We start from the raw sequence: 21800 nt of genomic DNA on the forward strand, positions 1-21800 counted from the left end.
AAATGTGTCAAGGACATCTCTGACAGGTGGAGTGTTGACTGAGCCCTATCTACACCGTGTCCTTCACTTTGACACATACTGTACTGTACTGTACCTGTGAGTAGGAGTTCACGTGTCAGCCACAAGTACCGTACAGCACAGTGTATATATATATATAAGAGCTGTCAGGACACAGACACAGTAGCCATACTTGGATAGCACCATGTACACGCTTACCTTGCTGTTGGCCTGCGCTCTGCTGGCTGTGAGGGTGCCTGCCACCCCCGTGGCTGAGGACAACGTAAGTAATGACAACTATTAACCCATTTAGGCCTAGAAATATTGAATGCTTTAGCTATTGAAAAATAGCATATAAGCTCACAGCGGTGCCGCGCTGCAAGCTTGTAGATCTGCTATTTTTGAAAAATCATGAAAATGTATGCAAATCTTTGAATATATGTATTTTTAAAGCAAACGTTTGTAACTCAAATTTTGCTTCTGGGTGGTCCCTGGAACTAAATATTTTGAGATGGGGCTCCGTGGCCAAATACATATAATTTTGGGGGTCCTTCACATGAAAAAGTTTGAGAACCACTGCATAGTAGTCTCTCAAGAACAGACTAACTGAGCTCCACTTTAAGTGAAAAGGACCTTTTCTTTGACGATGGCTAGCCAGATTGCTGACACAGAAACATATTAGGTTTTTCAAAAAACCTTATAGGGTCAAAATTCTAATTTTCAAGATTTTTCAAAAATAGCAGATCTACAAGCTCACAGCGCGGCACTCTGTGCCGCACTGTGAGCTTAATATCTGCTATTTTTCAATAGTTAAAGCATAACATAATGATACACAACAATGTATACCCGTTCTAATCAACCTTATTTGTATAACACCTTTCACAACATGAAATGCAGCTGGAAGTGCTTTACAGAGCAAGGATACAGGGTTAGGGTTAGAAACAGAAAAGGTACAAATAATGTAACAGTAAGGCAAGCTTATTGTAAATCGCTCTGGAATGCATCGTGGCCCTCCAGAGGGCCACGATGCATATACAGTAGGCCTACATAGCAAAAATAGCCGATCTACAAGCTCAAAACGCGTCGCAGTGCAACACATTTTGAGCTTGTAGATCTGCTATTTTTGCTATTTTTTTATTGGAATCCTGAAAGTAACTTTTTTTTCTTCTTTCGTTTTTACATTTCAAATACCGGTACATTTATATGTTCTTATGTTAACTTTATGAACTTAAATTCAAATACATTGGACATAAAAAATACAATAACATTTTAATACTAGTCATTTAGCTACTAATATAGACTAGTAGCCTAATTAAAGTGGGCCATTTTTCCATGTTTGGAATTGTAACAGCTGAAATCAATAATCAGTACTCCGATATCAACCTGCGGGCCGCAATAAGTGAAGGTGGGGGCCGCATGTGGCCTCCGGGCCGCCAGTTGCCCATGTATGTCTTAAACCCTCGATGCCAGTGGTTCACAAACCTTTCAAGTAGAGGCCCAAAAGAGAGATTAGGTGTTTGCCCGGGACCCAAACTAGTGAAAACGCGTCGCTTCCATAGCATTTTCTTTTTCTATGAAAATCTTAGCTTTCTGGGGACTGTTTTTTGAAAATGTTTTGAAATAATAATAATTAAAAACAAAATGTTGGAAATCAAAAATTAAGGCACCCATCAAAATGGGTCCTGGGTGTTACACTATGCTATTTTTTTTAAACATTATACCAGATCGCTTAGCCCCAAAATAGCCCAGAATATGGATTCTGGGTTTCAGGAGGTTAATGAGTTGAAAGCATATTTTGACCAGTGTGAAAATATCACTAATCTTGATTATTTTTTCCACAAAAATCATCGCATGCCAGATGACAACTACGTTGCTATTTGCGTTGTGGTGGAATTCAGATCAATCAATAATCATGAGAAAATGAGGAGACAAGACAATTATATTAGGTGGTGTGTGGTCAAGTTTATATATAACATGATATCATGGACAGAAGTACAATTAACACTCTGGGCAGTGGTAAAAGAGTTCTGCCCAGAAGAATGGTCAAACACTAGAGTTATACTGTGGCTTCAAGGCCTCTGGAACAAGCTGTACCATAACAAGATAGGCCTTATCAAAACAATAGTTACTGAGGCCTTCTGAAGACCTCTCGACTCCTAACTATCAAGTGTTAGTATCATCATACTGTACAGACCTAGATATTAATATAATCAATGAATACATGATCTACTCTATAACGTCATACATAATCAATCATGATAAACTCTAATCTACTGCAATTCCTCCCTTTTTTCACTTGTATTTTTTTTTCTTTGGATAATTAAATACAATCTTTCTAAAACATCTAATGAAACATAATAAATGAATGTCATCTAATGGAAAAAAAATACCTCATCAAAGTCATCATTGGGAAAAATTGGTACATGAACTATTTAAACAAAAGCACAAAACACTAATCACAACATAACAAATTAATAAAATGAATGTCAATTGATCGTGGTTCAATAATGATCGACCCAATTGTGGATGAGATCTAAACCTGCTTTATCTTGCAGGGCAAAGTCACTCATCACTCCTCATTACCACCATCATTAAGGCAGCGGCCTGCTAACCTAATCAGGTACACAAGTTGTTCCATTATAATTGATCGCCATCAATTGACAGACATAACCCATCAAACAAAACATGTATGTGTATCTGTGAATGTTTCAAAATAAAGAAAACATAATGGGACTTGGGAAAGGGGGTGGGGCCGGGGTGTGTGTGTGTGTGTGTGTGTGTGTGTGTGTGTGTGTGTGTAAGTGGGAAGGGAAGGGAAGGGGGGGAAAAGGGACACCACCTTTCTGTTTTTTTTTTTGTGTGTGTGTGTGTGTGTGTGTGTGTGTGTGTGTGTGTGTGTGTGTGTGTGTGTGTGTGTGTGTGTGTGTGTGTGTGTGTGTGTGTGTGTATAGAAGAGTTTTTGAACAAGATCAGAGTCCATGCATGTTATGACTGTCCGTCACAACATATTCCGTTTCGGGCGGAAAAGAACAAGAAGGTATCTCCATTTTGACCGATATATTCCAACGATATCTCCATGCGCGTTTGGAAACAGAGGCAAGGGTGACATCACCCTTCCTTGCACTTCTCAGGAAAGAGACCGGAAAACCGGGGCGAGGTTTAATAACCTGCAGCCCCCCTTTTCCTCAAAATCTCACGGCCCGGTTAAACAACGGTTGTTTCTCCTTTGTCTTCAAACAAGCCAGCAAGAGGAATAACAGGTACCCAACGATATATTCCACACGAAAACAACGCTCGAGACTGCAAGGCACATTCAACTGCATCCAGCCCAGACGATTCATATCTCTGGTGACTGATGTGCCATTTCAAACTTCCCACGTCATGTGGAAAACATGTATTTCCATTGGATTGGTAGAAGATTCACAATGACAGCCTTATTTAATTTGAAGCTCTAATCAGGACTGATCCTTATTTTCCAGCCATTTACTGCACACTTTAACATGCAGAGTGTTGTTTTGCTCTGCTGGGCCCTCGCTGTGAAACAAACCGATGAACATGGCACACAAAGCCACTTTTGCATGCATACTGTATATAATCATTTTTCAGAATGAATATGATTGGGTTTGTTTAGTTAGGTTAGTAAGCTGGTTAATTCATTTGCATTATTCAATTAGCACACACAAGATGTAATTGGAAACACAAAATAACTTCCTGTGCCTTTCACAGGACAATTTACCTAATTCAGCTTTCTCTGTAAAAAATTGAGGTTAAAAGGCAAGAGCTGGTCATGTGTCCTTGACCGTGGCACGAAAACGAACAGTTCCAGTGTGTCTGTAACAGATTAGAAGGTTGTCAAAACAAGCTCTCCCCAAAAAGCTTGCGCAGAAAATGAAATGTCTCTCAAAACACACTCCAGGCATAGGTCCTTGACTGTTGAAATGTTGTGCCTTCTGTAGCAAAATGTGCTCACTCCATAGTCACAGTTCGTAATTTCATAAAATTCAGCACTTCCAGTGGCATAATTGACTCTTTGTCATGAGTGTCTGGTCAGGATAGACTTCCACCTACACAATCTGCCAAACTTTCGAATGTGAAAGAAAAATATAACTCTAAAGTCTGGGCGTGACTGTGTAAATGACTTACAACTGCAGTGTATGTGATAATGTGGATGCAAAATGTATATTATTGTGCCCTATACATAATAGGCCTTGCTATTCAAAACATGTTTTGGGTGAATCAACCATTTGGAGCCATTGAGCTCTATTTTATCTGAAACATATTTTGTTGACAACTAGAATTATACTTATCTTATTTTTCCGATCCCGTGTGATGTTCTGTTTTTGTTTTGTGCGGCCTCGGTTGGTACTCCTGTTAAGCATAACCTCGCAAATATTTAGTTAGTTTCCTATACTAACAATTAAAAGATTAGTCAATGCAATGCATATTATTCAATGGAAAAAAAATCACAATATAATTGACACTTCTAAAGTAGAATTTACACTTGAGTAATTAAATACAGATCATGGCATATTTCTATTCACTACTGTCACTTACTGTACGTCCTTGACTTTGGCCTACTAACTACAGAATTCACTGTGCCTATGCTTATCTTTTCTGCACAAACTATTTGTCTCAATAGTGAATGTCTTGGATGGGCCTGTTAACTACATATGTTACTTCTTAGCACAACATATTCCACTTAAGTCCTTCGTTTTATTATTATCACACATTTGATCATTTATGAAAATCATGATAATTTTCCCACTACAGTATTCCCTGCTATGTTAGTTCTCAATTGAGCTATTTTGTGGTTGTAATCGGTCCTTACTGACTTAGAATACCACTTTTGCCATCAGTTACTGAAAAACACCGATTATATACTTAGTATTAACATAACAACTGGCACTTACAGACAACAAAATGTGTATAAATGTTGAATTTCTCTCTTTAACATACAGTAACTGTACTAAAGATCATAACCATTAAAAACATTTGACCTACAATTAGCTTCGTCTCATTAGTCAAATAGCACACATGTTTTATAATGACACTCAATGTCTCTAAATTAACTAATAATTAATGTTTCTTCATAATTCTAAAGGAAATGAAAGTCCAATATTTCTCTCTAAGCTCTAGTCAATTTCAAATAACTATACTGAAACACTCCAGCAAGGAAAATAATATATATCTCGAACATACTTGATTACTACACTGAAGTAAATGTACTCAATTACTGTCATCACTGAATCACACAGGCAGCCTGTACCTTGTTTACATATCATAAAAGAACAAAGTTCCATAACAACTAGAGCAGCTCCATTATCTCTTGTTTACAGACACAGTTCGAGACACATTCGATCTCCAATTCATCTTAAATCTTGGTAGATATTATTGCCAGTGAACTATACTATTATACATTATTGATTCACTATAATAAAGACAGCACATCAATTTAAAAGAACACTTCACCACTTTGTCGAGAATATTTTCAAAATAATCCAACTCACAACAGAACAGATGGCCTTGAGTAGCCTCAATCTATTTCTTATCATTTTCTCTGCACTTACTTCTCCAGGCAGGCCCGTGTCCCCTAAAGAAACCCCGTATGTCTCGTATTATACAGTTTCCTTTGATATTTATTGTAATAAATGTTACTTCGGTGGAACAATCAGAATCAATTTCATTGTCTTTTAGTATGGCTGAAAATGTCAGTTTATCTATAATTATGGTCGGATAAACACACATAATACTGTAGAGATTTACAATTTGTTACAACCAAACAGTGGCTGACTTACTGTATGTCCATTAATTCTTAAGGTGAGGCATTCACACAACTGGCATGTTGACCATGGTTAGGCGTTAAACAATTTATAGGATGCTTTTCATTTTGTAATTTCTGACAATCATAATCATTTCAATGAGCCAGTCAACAACCTACATGTTAGTTACAGATCATAGTGTAGTCTAATCACATCATACAATTATTTAGAATATAAGTAGCTCATCTAAATTTGAAGAGTCAGTGACACTTTCTTTCATCACTTTGTTTATGGGATTCTCTTTTACTTCATTTTGTTTATTTATCATTTCCAGTAGTTTTAGAAGGATGGATCATTTCCAGTAGTTTAAGCTTTTCTGCTTCAATTTTCTACAACCAAAAGTGGTTTACATATGTCCATTAATTCTCAAAATGGGGCATTCATCACGACTGGCATATTGACCGTGGTTACACGTCCCCAGTCCGATGTAGTGGTGGTGGTTACAGTACATCTGGTGTTCCCACCATTTAAGCATTTCCACTGCAGACCAATGAATATTATCCCCCACCGTTCTAAAATGTTGCTCAGCTAACGCGGTCAAGTGGCGATATGTCTTCTGAATGTATTGGTTCAATCTGGACAACATATCCCTTTGTCTAACTTCCTCTAGGTCGGGTGGATTCTCCCTGTCGGGCATAAGGCCCTGAACTGGCCGTTGAGCTGAACACTGTTGTTATTTAAAATGCCTTCGTTTTGAAAATATACTGTATACTACAAGAGAATCTATCTTGCTCTGCTCTAGACAATCTCTGAGTGTGTCTTTGTGTGTGAGCGTGCATGTACCGTATATGTGCGTGTCACTCACTGAGTGTGGATGAGTGAGTGTGCGAGTACTGTATACCGGTATGTGTGAGTCACTCACTCTCCTTCCTTAATCTTTAATGTCTGTGTTTCAAATACTTATTCAATGATAACTATTTACTATATCGTATCGATATACACAAAGGTCGCTTACTTATGTGCTCGGGCATGGTGTCCTATCTTATTACATGCAAAGCAAACATGTAATTTCTTACGCCTATTCTTTTTCTTACCTCTGGACCCGTTTATAGGTTTCCCTCTGACACCTTGATAAAGCATGCTGACCTCCTGTGCTTCGTTTTGTGGTCTATTAACCTGCCTCTCTGCCTGAATTGCAATATTCACTATAGCCAGCATTGTTTGTGATTCCCACCCCAATACTACAGTCTGTAAACGATTCTTAATATCTGGTTTAAGACCATTGACAAAATACTGTACTTGAAACGGCTCTGCTTCATTCCCTTCCATTCCACTATTGGTTTCCCATAATGATTTGAATCTTGTGGCCCAGTCACTAACATCCTCATTGACCTTCTGATAGGCCGTTGTGATGTTGTTAATGTTAGCAAACTTTCTTGTATACACCTTTAATGCATTTTTAATGGTTCTCATACATGTATCAATTGTTTGACCTCCCTCTCATTTCGTGCCATCTGGTATTGCCATTTCATGTTCCAAATCCCTAAATGCACCAGGTTCCAATGCACATTCCATAATCTGTGTTAGGTCACATGGGACTATGTCATAAACTTTTGTCATTGTTTCTAATTTATCCATAAATGAACTTGGACACATCTTAGGGTCAGGAAAGCTATTCTGGAAAAGCAGTGAGTTCAGTTCGTTTGGTCCCCATGGTCTAAATATTTTAGCTCTATGCCCTTCGTCTGCTCCAAAAGCAACAACTCTCATGGGCATTTGAGACGCTGCTCCTGCCTCTAAATTTGAGGGGTCAGTACTTTTGTTGTGGGAAGGCCGTTTATGTGACTTCTTCAGGGGCTTTGGTTTTACTGTATTCTTTGTTTTTGTTAGTTCTTTGTCTATTCCTTCCTGCTCTTCATCATATTCAGGGTTAGAATCTGTGCTGCTGCTGCTATCTTGCCTTCCTTTATTGCTTTGTTTATGGAATTTTAACAATACATTTTGTTTGTTTATAATTGCATGTAGTTTAAGCTTTTCTGCTTCCTCCCTTTTGTCTTTCTCAAGTTTTTCAGCTTCAATTTGTTTAAGTTTTAAATCCTGTAATTTAAGCATTTCTGCATCCTCCCTTTTGTCTTCCTCAAGTTTTTCTCCTTTGCTTTTCTCATCTCTGAATTGAATTTCAAGTTCCCAAATGGACAGTGCCACATGACACTTATCTCTATCCTTCGTGCTCAATTTCTTAATGTGTTCTTCTCCCATAAGCCTCACATTTTTCAGATCTTGCTCATTAAAGCTACCTGTGGCAGGCCACTGGCCCTTTGACCATTTAACCCAGGCATCCTGGTATCTCACAGCTGCATTGCCATGTTTGTTCTTCATTACATCAATGGGGCTATCTGTAGGCATAATGAAATATGCTATTGTTTCCTACCACAGATTCAAATAACTCTTACTTCAAATAGAATGGACCAAAATTGACCTATATGGAATGACAACCGGCTCAAATCTGACCTAATGAAGAGACACAATTATCTCAAACCAGGCCTATAATATACCGAACAACAATGATCTCAATCTGGCCTATAAGGAGCAACAATTAGCTCACTGACCAGGAGCAACAATTAGCTCAGTGACTATAAGGAGCAACAATTAGCTCAAACTTCCTATAAGGAGCAACAATTAGCTCAAACTTCCTATAAGGAGCAACGATTAGCTCACTGACTATCATAAACTTATAGGGATCTCAACAATCAACTCATTTTCACCACATGAGCCTACAACGATCGGATACGGATCTCAATTATCAACAATAATAGTGGACTATTGTAAAACAACTTCTATAAAACAACCTGTTCAACCTATTATTTCAACAATCTTCTATTTGTCTGACTCCTCTCATCAATACAATTTGGCAAGGTTTAGAATTCCCCTTTCAAGACAGTTCTAACTTAAATAAATATTACGTACCGTTGTACAGTCCAACCACACAGAGAAAGGAGGGAAGGCCAATGCCTTACCTTAACTGCAGCTGCGACTCCTTCTCTGTGTCCATGGATCTGTCAACGGGTTTGGAATCCTGTTTCGTGACGCCAACTGTGGTGGAATTCAGATCAATCAATAATCATGAGAAAATGAGGAGACAAGACAATTATATTAGGTGGTGTGTGGTCAAGTTTATATATAAAATGATATCATGGACAGAAGTACAATTAACACTCTGGGCAGTGGTAAAAGAGTTCTGCCCAGAAGAATGGTCAAACACTAGAGTTATACTGTGGCTTCAAGGCCTCTGGAACAAGCTGTACCATAACAAGATAGGCCTTATCAAAACAATAGTTACTGAGGCCTTCTGAAGACCTCTCGACTCCTAACTATCAAGTGTTAGTATCATCATACTGTACAGACCTAGATATTAATATAATCAATGAATACATGATCTACTCTATAACGTCATACATAATCAATCATGATAAACTCTAATCTACTGCAGCGTCATGCAATTACTTGGATTTGCGACAATTGGCGTCTGCATTCTCTGCAATTATGCAGCCTATATTTAACCAGCTTAAACCTTTCATTTCAGTTGTAAAATGTATTATACTATACTATTATACTATATTTAACCACCTTAAACCTTTCATTTCAGTTGGTACAAATGTTCTCAAAAGCTTCCAAAATACTTTTGAAGGGATTTAGGGATTAGGATAATAAATAGAATGTTGACGTGTTAATTCATATCTATCTAAAAGTGTTGCTTTTATTTATATTGCTTATGAATAACACTGTCAAATAGAAAGCTTTATGAAATTGTTTTTACGGTATAAAAGATAGGCTTATTCATGTAGTGTTTCCATATGACGATGCTTGCATTTCTAATGAACATAATTATGTCAAAAATGTGTTTTGAATTCATGCTCTCTGCAAGGTATTAACGCATTTAGGCCTAGAATTATTGAATGCTTTAACTATTGAAAAATAGCAGATATACAAGCTCACAGCGCGGCACAGAGTGCAGCGCTGCGAGCTGTTTGAGAACCACTGACATAGTAGTCTCTCAAGAACAGACTAACTGAGCTCCAGTTAAGTGAAAAGGACCTTTTCTTTGACGATGGCTGGCCAGATTGCTGACATAGAAACGTAGGGATTTTCAAAAAATTTTAGAAGGATTCAAAAGACACTTTATAGAATCGGGTAGAAATTCAAATTTTCGCGATTTAAAAAAAATAGCAGATCTACAAGCTCGCAGCGCGGCACTCGGTGCCACACTGTGAGCTTGTATATCTACTATTTTTCAATAGTTAAAGCATAAAATAATGATACACAATATAGTGTACTTTTAATGAACCTTTCCTCTCTATCTCTCTATCTATCTCTCTATCTCATCTCTCTATCTCATCTCTCTGCGGAACCTGCAGGAGGGTGAGTTGTGTACCATTGTTTAAAAGTCATTGCAATGTTTCACATTGTACAACATTTCACATAATGTTGTTTGTCAGAATTTCACTCATTCATTCCTGTCTTTTTGTTCTGTTTGTTTGTCTTCTAGATGTTATGCTGGTCTCTCGGTCAGACCAGAGTGACATTGTGAACAAACACAACACTCTGAGGAGAGGTGTGAGGCCTAGTGCCAGCAACATGCTGAAGATGGTAAGATACTCCTTTATACAGCGTTCCATTCAGTTCAGTCTTTATTTCACACTATCCAGAAGGTCCATAGAGTACAACATACATACCGGTACACAATATAAAATACAATCCAGTGTCTCACCAGCCAATCCATACACTGTCAGTGCTGTGAATTGAATATTTTTTGAAACATTTTAACAACACAAATTTTAGTTTATGGAGGCACACAATATTTTCAGACAAGGGCAGTGGTGGGAAAAGTACTTGCAATGTAAATAGAAAGTACTCTCATTTTGTTTCACAAGTTCAAAATGTACATATATAACAAAAAATATTTTTTGAAAACAGCAGATCGCATCATGACTCAGTGAGCTTGTAGATCGGCTATTTTCAAACGGACGAAATGTATACTGTATAGTGCTGAAGTGGTTAATGTATGTTCTGTAATGATAATCTAAATCTACAAAGTAACTGTAAAGTTTTGAAATAAATGTAGTGGAGTAAAAGCATAATATTTGCCTCTGAGATGTAGTGGAGTAGAAGTAAAAGTACCAAAAATGCGTTGTGTGCTTGTACTGTAGATCTGCTGTTTTCACTAGTTTAGTACATTTTATAGATGATAAATATAAACAAACTGTTTTGGACATACAAGGTTTCCACCCGACAACGCCGATATGCTATAAATATAAGGTGCTGGGAGTGAAAATTATAATGTAGGGGTGCCTAACATCCTGTGTCCTCTGTTCCCACAGAGTTGGAACAACGAAGCTGCAGCCAACGCTCAGAGATGGGCCAACGGCTGCTCCATGAACCACAGCCCCGAAAGCCAGAGGAAAATCAGCAGTAAGACCCCCTTAAAATGAGACCTTATCTTCATAGACTGGGTCCTCACTAATGCTCATTATACTGACCACTGACTCTACGTCTCATAATGTGGGATGCAGACAATGGCACTGGAATGGGGGGATTTCACTTTCACTTTCACTGTTTCACTTTCAAAAAAACTTAATTTTATCGTCTAATCAGGCTTTTATGAAAACCCTGAACAGTTTTTAATTGGCTTGAATCAATATTTAGATATTTGATGTAAATGTTAATAGGCCCTCCAGGCCCAGGGCCTCTCCCCACACACACACACCCATTGTAACTTCAAACTTCATTTTAACCATGATAGATTCATTAAAAACACCCATTATTTTTTTTCTGGAGACTCATAATACCCTCCTAATACGTGAGCAGGCCGTGTTTTTTCGATAACTTTTTTCATTTATTTTTAATAAATATTCTTTGTATTTCATGTTTTCTATCTTCCCAAATAATTATTACAAATAAATGAAAACAGTTATGGATAAAACACAGCCTGCTCACGTATTAAGTGGGTAATATGAGTCACCAGAAAAAATAATGGGTGTTTTTAATGAAGTTTGAAATTACAATGGGTGTGTATGAGGAGTAAAGCCAATAAGGTGTTTCCCTGTTGAAAGTGGAATATCCCTTTAAGCCTGGATCCAAGCCATCCAGGCTCCTGGTGATTCTGTGTCCAAAGATGTTTGAATATTTCATTTTATTACCCGGCTTGGTTGAATGCTTGATTCTGATTGGTCGAGCGCTGAAATCAGCGGTGAATTATAGGCGCATAATGACCGCTCTGCTCTGTAATTCACCGCTGCTCATCAACGGCTCAGAGCACCTGCTGCAGTCAGGATGCACTGTGTGAATTTAGTACCGTATCCAACATGTCAGCCATGTAAACAAACACACAGCGTCATTTACAACAAAACGTTGCTCTCAAGAATGTTTTTAAAAACATTTGAGGCGAGAAATAGACGACGTAGTAACAGAAAATGGATTTATTTGATCAGCACTTACTTGTTTTCCAAGGCGACCCGTGGGGGGACACCCAGCGCAACACTTGTGGAACACTTTCAGCAGTCTGTAAACACGGACATACTTCATTTTGTTTTTAGTCTTGAGTCAAATTATTAATTGTATTTATTAGCTGGGTAATAAGTGCTATAAGGTCTTGCTGCTTGGTCATTATGGAGCATATTCCTGCTCCTCCAAATCTTCCAATTAACAACTTGAACCTTAGTGTCCATATTATTATTATTTCTTTCTATAATTTTTATCCCACGATTTTGTAACCCATTTTCACCCAGTGCCAATTGCCTAGTGTCCAACTGTAGCCAAAAATAGCAGATCTACGGCTCGCGCTGTGAGGCGTTGTGAGCTTGTAGATCGGCTATTTTCGCAAAGAGGTTTGGTGTGGAGGGGAAAAAGAGCAGACTAAGTACAGAGTAAAAGGTCAGGTTTATTAGGTGATGACAGTTCAAGTGGTTAAATATCTGAAAACACAAATTGACATGAATCCAAAATACATATACATAATTCCGCCTCAGTGAATTATCAGCCTGTCGTGTCCATATACGCCATAATGACCGCGCAGTGTTTGACACAGAATCTAAGTTGGCCATAATTCACCAGGAGCCAGGATGGCCTGGTTCCAGGTTTAAAATACGTTATTTTAGCCGTGAGCCGTGGGTCGGTGGTTCAAATCCCGGCTCCTCCTGACCTTGAGTGAGACTCTGAACCCCTGCATGCGTGTTATCTATACTATAATTTTGCGAATGTCTGAGTGAGTGTCTGAGTGAGTGTCTGAGTGTCTGTCACAGCGTTTCTCCTCAGTGGCTGGAGCAATTGATCTGAAATCGCATCACCATAAGCATATGAACACACCTGACATAACTGTGAAGCCCGTTTGTCACTTTCACAAATCATATGCTGTATATTAGCATTTTTATGGTGTATCTACTATCTATTCTGCATCTAGCTTGAGGCACATCTATTCTGCATCTAGCATGAGGCAAAATGTTTAACCAGCTCTGTGTGTGTGTGTGTGTGTGTGTGTGTGTGTGTGTGTGTGTGTGTGTGTGTGTGTGTGTGTGTGTGTGTGTGTGTGTGTGTGTGCAGGCAGGCGGGTGTGTGTGCAGGCGGGTGGGCGGGCGGGCGGGCTGGGGGGGGGGGGGACAGTATCTCTGTAGCCATTAAACGAAACGGGTTTCTTACATTGATGCTCCTACAGTACATCATGCAAGCACCAGTTAAAGTTACTTTCCATCCCTCATATACTGTGTGCACAGTGCACATCCCATAACCCACACACTGCACATCATTTTAGAGCTCATATCTTTGAACGGGTAAGGGCTAGTTTGATCAAAACGAACAGACTTGCAAGCCTAGCAAAGAACAAGAGAAACTAGGTGCTCAGGAGGTAGCAGCAAAGTTAAAAACGTGTGGTGGGTGCTTCTAGGACCAGTGGGATAAAACTTGAAAAAGAGAGGAAGGATCCGAGCACTCAAAAAGTTAAAAAGGAGGGGAACAGACGTAAAAGCTGTGTACTTTATTTCATAACAGAATAATAAATGCCAACATGTTTCAACCCACTCAGGGTCTTCATCAGGGCATATATGAGGCAAACAGACAAACAGAAGTCCTTATATACAAAGGGTTGCAGAGACCTAGTCAATCAGCACTTAGGACACACACCCAAAATTGCACACATGTGTGTGTGAGCAACACAAAAGGTAATTACATAGGAACAGACACTGGAGCAATCAATCAATTTACCAACTAAATAAAGAGATTTCTTTTTATATATATAACAAAACAATATATATACATTTAACAAATAAAGCAGCAAACTTAAGTCAATGAAAAGTATAACTGCAAAAATGTACTAAAGAAAACACATGAAGTCTATATCCTCATTCAGACCTGGAGGACACAGTGCGTCTAGAGAGTGGATCCAAAATGTTTCTCTCGTCGTTTGTGCGGATAGCATACTTATGCTCCACTAGACTTGCAAGCTTATCAATGGTGCGTTGATAAGATAGATCTGTTCTTTTTTGGCAAGCGACACACTGTCGTTCCTAGTGTATAATAAATTCACGAGTCAGACACACTGCCACTACATCCGATAAGCTGCCTTCCGTTTCTGGGAGAGCAAATACTGGCATCAAAGATTTATCAAATGCTATTTAATGTGTGATATGAGGGCAACCTCCTTTTCAACTAATGAGTTGATAAGCATGTCTGTTGTTTTTGGCAAGCAGCACCGTTGCTTGCCAAAATTAGTGGGACGCACTGCCACTGCTTCCAGTCAGTGGCGTCAGTTCAGCAAAAGCTAGGGTATGGCAAAGATGGGAGTCCTCATGGAAAAGAGGCATTACATTTTGTATAACACGGTTCTATTGTGAAAATAGCCGATCTACATGCTCAAAACGCCTCGCAAAACGCCTCGAAAAAATGAGTTTTTACAGTTTTTTACACAGGTTTCTGTGGTTTCTTGGTCTGGATATGGCAGCCTGGAACAGTTGTTCAAGTGCAGCTAAACTTGGCATTTTAGTAAACGTGCCACAATTAACAATAATGCATTGCACTGTGCAGCTGACCTGCGGAACCTGGGCATATACCATCTTGTCAAGATGGGGAGAATAAAAGTGTGGAGAATATAATTATAATACCTTGTTAAAGTGACCATTTAGTTAAAATTTGCACTTTATTTTACTGTATTTTAACAAAGAGACATTCATGGATTTATATTTAAAAGTAACTTTTATTTTCTCCCCTGGACCCAGGGTATGGCAGCTGCATACCCCTGCCATACCCAATTGACGCCCCTGCTTCCAGTGCTCTCAGATAAGCTGGCCTGTGGCTTTCATAGCATAAACAAAACATCTGGAGTGGAAGAGCAAATACTGGCATCACAGATCACAGGTCACACACTGGTGACACTTTATCAACCTCAATTCTAGTTGGGATAGGAGAGCATTGAACTTGAATTCATATAACAACTAGAGTATAGCGCTTAGACGACTTAGAGGAAAGGCCACATGACGTGACATCAGTCATCTCCATATTTGGGCATACTGAGACAGACAGACAGACAGACAGACAGACAGACAGATAGATAGATAGTCTTGTTTCCTGTACCATACAACAGTGTTTCTCAACCACTGTGCCAGGGGACCTTTGGTGTGCCCCTGAGAAGGGTCAAGTGTGCCCCTTGAAAATGCTTGAAAGCCCGACAGTGATGATATTTACACCCCCGTATTATGTTGGTGTGCTCAATGGATTATTGGGACATGAAAAGTGTGCCCATGCAGAAAAAAGGTTGAAGCGATAGAAACGACTAGAATAGAAGAAATAGCTTCAGGTTTGGACGCAGCTTAAAGGACAACTCCGCCCTAAATCACTTCTAGGCTCATTTTCCTACTTATATTGATCCCAAAAGACTGTCCATGGGGTCTATTAGGCAGAAATGCTCCTGTTGTCCAGTCTCCCCAGCAGAACCCAGCAGCTCTCATAGCATAGAGTTGAGCCTATTAAGCCTATCACTATGACACAAATTGTTGTGGTCAAAAGAGTTTTTATTTTCAAGAATGTGTTAGTAGTTGTCATAACAAACACATCCATGTCATCGTTGTCCCACACAAGCCATCACACTCTGCTAAACAGATGTTTGGCTTTTATGTGTTTTGCCAAGTCCCGGACAAGAAGCCCTGTGATTGGCCAGTACTGTCACTTTGATTGGCAGTTGTGCCGAATGCTCACCCCAAAACATTATTTATGAGATTGTGGTGGCTTGTGTGGGACAACCAAGGCATGGATGTGTTTGTAATGACAAATAGTAACACATTCATGAAAAAGAAAATCACTTTTGACCACAACAATTCGTGTCATAGCGATAGGCTTATAGGCTCAACTCTATGCTATGAGAGCTGCTGCGTTCTGCTGGGCAAACTGGAAAACAGAAGCATTTCTGCCTAATAGACCCCATGGACAGTAATTTTGGATCAATATAAGTAGGAAAATGAGCCTAGAAGTGATTTAGGGTTGTCCTTTAAGTCCTTCTCTCTCTCTCTCTGTGTGTCTCTCTCTCCCTGTCTCTGTCTCTGTCTGTCTCTCTCTCTCTGTCTCTCTCTCTCTGTCTCTCTCTCCAGCCAGTGGATGTGGTGAGAACCTGTACATGGCCAGTTATAAGGAAACATGGGACGGCGCCATCCAGTCCTGGTATGACGAGGTGAAGGACTATCGTTACGGTGTGGGGTCTATCAACGGAGGAGTTATCGGACACTACACCCAGGTACACATGCAGTAGTCTAACCTAACGCGGACATTCTATGGCCCCGACAGATTTCATCGACTCCTCAGGCGTATCATGTTACTGTTTAAACTGTTTAAACACTGAGTTGATGTTTTATTGTGTGTTGTGTGTGTACAGTTGGTGTGGTACCGCTCCAACCAGATCGGATGTGCCATGGCCCACTGTCCCAACGCCGCCTACAAATACTTCTATGTGTGTCACTACTGTCCCCCGTAAGTACGCATACTTCTATGTGTGTCACTACTGCCCCCCGTAAGTACAAATACTTCTATGTTTACTGTCCCCCGTAAGTACACATACTTCTATGTGTGTCACTGTCCCCCGTAAGTACACATGCTTCTATGTGTGTCACTGTCCCCCGTAAGTACACATACTTCTATGTGTGTCACTACTGTCCCCCGTAAGAACAAATACTTCTATGTGTGTCACTACTGCCCCCCCATAAGTACACATACTTCTATGTGTACTGTCCCCCATAAGTACACATACTTCTATGTGTACTGTCCCCCATAAGTACACATACTTCTACTGCTATGTGTCACAACTGGTATACAAGCTGCAATGCATTGTGAGATTCAGCAAATCTTCCCACCAGAATAGGGATGCTATCGGGTTCAAGTGCTTAATGTGATATAACATAATTATTATTTTATCACACAAAGATTTGGATTTTTGTGTTTTATAACTGACGACAGTAAGGGTAGAGTATTTAGGTTTAGGTTTAGGTTTAGGTTTATTAGTCACATGCATATCCATACAGGTACAGACATACAATGAAATGCTTGTGCCAGGAGCACTCTCAGCCTTATTACACACAAAAACATTCCATATGAGTGACCTGTTATGAAGTTGAGAAACGTGCGATCCGCATTTTAAAATGAAAAAGGTGTTTTGGCAGGATCTCAAAATGTGTTGTGCAGAGCAGGTTCCAAATGTGCCTTTACAGGTCTTGAGAGTTTACAAAAGGATTGCATTGGATGGGATAGATACCTTTATTATCCCAAGGGGGAAGTCAGTTGCCCATGGGCAGCATAGCAGTTTAAGGTTACAATTTACAAAGAACACACCGCCTCGCATCGCAAGGCGTTGTGTGCTTGTAGATCGGTTTTGTGCGACAGTCTTGTATGATGAAGCAGGGCTTTGCTTTACCAAAAGACGTACACATTTGAAACTTGGAGATACGAGGTTTCTGTCCGACAGTGACGATATTTTAGTGATTATGATGCGAGGAAAACGTTGAGATAATAGCCATTTTGGTTAGAACTGACTGAAAATAACTTTGTACTTCAAGTTTAAAATGATACTAAATATTTTTTAAAGTGTCCAAATAAATTCCAAATATTATCAAATGATCTCGCGGCACCTCAGGACTGCTGTCGCGGCACCCCAGGGTGCCCGTCACCCACTTTGAAAACCCCTGCTGTAGATACATGTAGAAACATCTACAGTACCCATGATTGCTGAAAATGTATTCATTAATGTGAGTAGATGGACGTTAAAAAAAAAAAAGAAAGTTTTGCTGTCTCACACTCTCGGATCATATACTATCTTTAATATTTCATGTTGTGTCCCACATACAGTGGTAACTACCAGTACACCCACCCCTACAAGTCTGGACCATCTTGTGGTGACTGTCCCAACGCCTGTGATAACAAGCTGTGCAGTAAGTGACCATATTTCTGCATGAATTTCTGCCACACCGTGGATTGTACTGTGAAGCAGTGGTGGAAAGAAGTACTCTTTTTACTGTAAATCAACACTGCAATGTAGAAATACTCTGTCCGTAATTCAAAATGTACTTTAACTAGAGGTTTTAGCAAGTTTCAGGAGGAGTTGAGAAATAAATGTGACTGAATACAATGCTTTGAGCCACAAGAGTGCCATGTAATTTTTCAGCTTAATTACAGATTTGGTTACGAAAGCACAGAATGTTAGATTTGAAATGATGTATCATTTATTGGAATTGGAAAATATATGGTCAATCGAATCAATTACATATTGATATTTCACTATTACATCAATTCAATTAGAGATGCGACGTTCGCGAACAAATCAAATCTTTTGAACGGCTCTTTGAAGTGAACGATGACGATGGGATCCGGTTCGTGGAGTAGGGAGCCGTTCATTTGGGTCGGAGCAGGGGTTTAACACAAAAGCTCCTCCTTGCTACTCCACTGAGCACTGACTGAGTACAGTGAGTGAGTGAGAGAGACAGAGAACAAGGGGAGGAGCGATTTCATTGTTGCCTGCTTGTTTTTTTTAGGTGTTGCATGAATACATAGGTAGCTTAATTTACGCACACGTTTTATAAAATGGGTAAATACAAAATTGTTATCTTAATTGTCATCAGAGGAATGTATTGCCACCTTGTGGGTTCATGTTTCAACGAATGCTTCTTAAAAATAGGTAAATATACAATGATAAATATACAGATGAGCCAAATGAGCCAGTCTTTTGAACGGCTCTTTTAACCCATTTAGAACGGGTGTGTATCATTATTATGTGCTTTAACTATTGAAAAATAGCAAATATACAAGCTCACAGCGCGGCACCGAGTGCCGTGCTGCGAGCTTGTAGATCTGCTATTTTTGAAAAATCGAGAAAATTTGAATTTTGACCCGATTCTATAAGTGTCTTTTGAACCCTTCTAAGGTTTTTGGAGAAAAAAACCCTGTGTTTCTATGTCAGCAATCTGGCTAGCCATCGTCAAAGAAAAGGTCCTTTTCACTTAACTGGAGCTCAGTTAGTCTGTTCTTGAGAGACTACTATGTCAGTGGTTCTCAAACCTTTTCAAAATGATATGTATTTGGCCACGGACCCCCATCTCAAAATATTTAGTTCCAGGGACCACCCAGAAGCAAAATTTGAGTTACAAACGTTCGCTTTGAAAATACATATATTCAAAGATTTGCACACATTTTCACGACTTTAAAAAAATAGCAGATCTACAAGCTCGCAGCGCGGCACTCAATGACCTCTGATCTGTTGTCTCTCTATCTCCGTCGCATTCACTACTTCGTCTCACTGTCTTCTCTCTGTCTCTCTGTCACTCTATGTCTCTCAGCCAACCCATGTCCCTACACTGACCAGTACATCTCTGTCTCTGTGTGTCTCTCTCTCTCTGTCACTCTGTCTCTCTCAGCCAACCCATGTCCTTACACTGACCAGTACAGCAACTGTCCTGACCTGAAGCAGCAGTGGGGCTGCAGCAACGCAAACGTCGCAGACTGGTGCCCCGCCTCCTGCAAATGCACCGATGAGATCTTCTAAACGCCCGCCCTCTGAATCACCACGCCGACTCCATACGCATCGCAAGAAACATTCAAGGATGTTCCTTGTTATGCAAACCCGTAGATCCAAAGAAAACTATCACTCCTCTGTGCTTCTAGAAAATAAAGCAGCATTCATAAATTACAAGACATATTTTCTCTCTTTCTGTTTCTGCCTGTTTAACCCATTACCGGGAAAGCATCTGTGTCATGTGAGATTTTAGCGTTGTTGTTTAGCGTGTTGATTGCCTAGTTGAGTTCACGTGTGTCCATTTAGTCCTTGTCTATTTATACTCCCATGTGTGTCATGATTTCTGCCTGTTTGACGTTCAGTGTTAGTGTGAGCTAGCTTGGTATCGAACAAGAATCTGAAAGTGAAAATAAATAAAATCAGAACTGCACTCTGTCGAGGTGCCAACTTGCTCCTCACGCACAAGCAGGCACAAGTAGGCATGGCCTACTTTTGCACAAGCAGAGCGCGCCACGAGGTGTGCACTGCTGTCCTCATTGGATGTTAATGAAGACATTACCTGGAATGCTCTTCTATAGAACAGTGAAGTCATGACGTGACTCGCTCATCCCCCGGTTCCACGGAAGTAAGTTCTCTATGGAGAATAACATTGAGTCACCTTAAATCGTCTCATATAAGCATTGCGGTCCAAAAATAAACAAACATTCTTTGCGATATTGTCGGCGAGGTGGCTCTGTATGGTTTATGATAGTCATTCACTCATATTTGATAAAGCCTGTATCTAGCGAAAATATTACTAATTTGGCGACAGTAACATTAGCGTTTTCTCACCATCAGTTGATTCTTCATATCCATATGAGTCAAACCGCTCAGATAATTTGTTTATAATTGGAACACAGTTCTTATATGATGCAATATGAAAAAGGTCTATGGGTATTCAGAATGGGGGAAGACAACCGCAAACCAGGTAGGATGTGTAAATTACGGGGGCACGGTGGCGCAGTGGTTAGCGCTTCGCCTCACAGCTAGTAGGTCCTGGGTTCAATTCCCGCCGGGGGACGCTGTGGGCGCTGGCGGCGTGTTCCTCCCTCCACGTCATCAGTGCCCACACCCTAGGTGGGGTTGGCGATAGGGCCTTTCTGTGTGGAGTTTGCATGTTCTCCCTGTGTCTCCTAGGGTTGATACCCTCACAAAAACATGCATGTAATCCTGGTCTCAATAATGCCTCCCCCTGGCCAGCCGGGGCGCCTGATGGAGGGGAAAGGAACTGGTTGGAATATCGTGTTCCTTCCACGCGCTACGGCCAAACCAGGGAAATCTCCACTGTCAGGTGAAAAGAAGCAACGTGGACTCCTCATGCATAAGGAAGCATGAGGTCAGTCCGTTGTCTCCCCAGACGCGGCAGAGGGAGAGCAGAGCCCAGGATTACGTAGGCAATTGGCACTGGGTGAAAAAATGGGTTCCAAAATTGTGGGATAACCAGTAAGACTCCCTAATCGGGAGATAAGCGACCGTTGGTCGCTTATCTCCACAAATAGGCCAAAAGTTTGTTTTACCAATTATCAAGACATACGGGCAGTTTGCCATGGTTACTCATTGAAGTTGAATCTCCATATATGGAGATAACCTACGCATCACACTAAGTCTGACCTCACCAGCCCATATTTGGGCATGAGCAACTTATGTCTCCATATATGGAGATATGATGACATCACACAGTCCTCAGCCGATGATGTGGCGTGATGTCATACAATACACAAACGAGCCCTACAGTATAAAGGGGCAATTCTTGCCAGGAAAGAAGCATTTCTTCGACTCAGACCTTATCGCCAGGGTTGGCTTATAGCAGCTGTCGGTAGGACCATATATGGATTCTGTTAGTGTGGATCTCCTAACAGGGCATCATCTGGGATACAATCCCTTTTATGCCCATATATGGAGATCCCTAACAGAATCCCTTTCATGCCCATATATGGAGATCCCTAACAGAATCCCTTTTATGCCCATATATG

General features: G+C 40.1%; 1 protein-coding gene across 1 annotated transcript; it reads left to right on the forward strand.

Annotated features, from left to right (window-relative positions):
• Nucleotides 1-202: 202 nt before the first annotated feature.
• LOC308300332 (serotriflin-like) lies at nt 203-19818 on the forward strand (the record flags this gene model as incomplete). Its single annotated transcript, XM_080744148.1, has 8 exons — nt 203-280; nt 10172-10175; nt 10303-10403; nt 11135-11225; nt 16385-16527; nt 16666-16760; nt 18129-18211; nt 19691-19818. 8 exons carry the CDS (start codon nt 203-205, stop codon nt 19816-19818), a joined length of 723 nt encoding a protein of 240 aa, XP_080600274.1.
• Nucleotides 19819-21800: the final 1982 nt, after the last annotated feature.

Source organism: Nannobrachium achirus (assembly GCF_963921795.1).
Source record: "Nannobrachium achirus genome assembly, chromosome: 16".
In the NCBI taxonomy this organism is placed as follows: Eukaryota; Metazoa; Chordata; class Actinopteri; order Myctophiformes; family Myctophidae; genus Nannobrachium; species Nannobrachium achirus.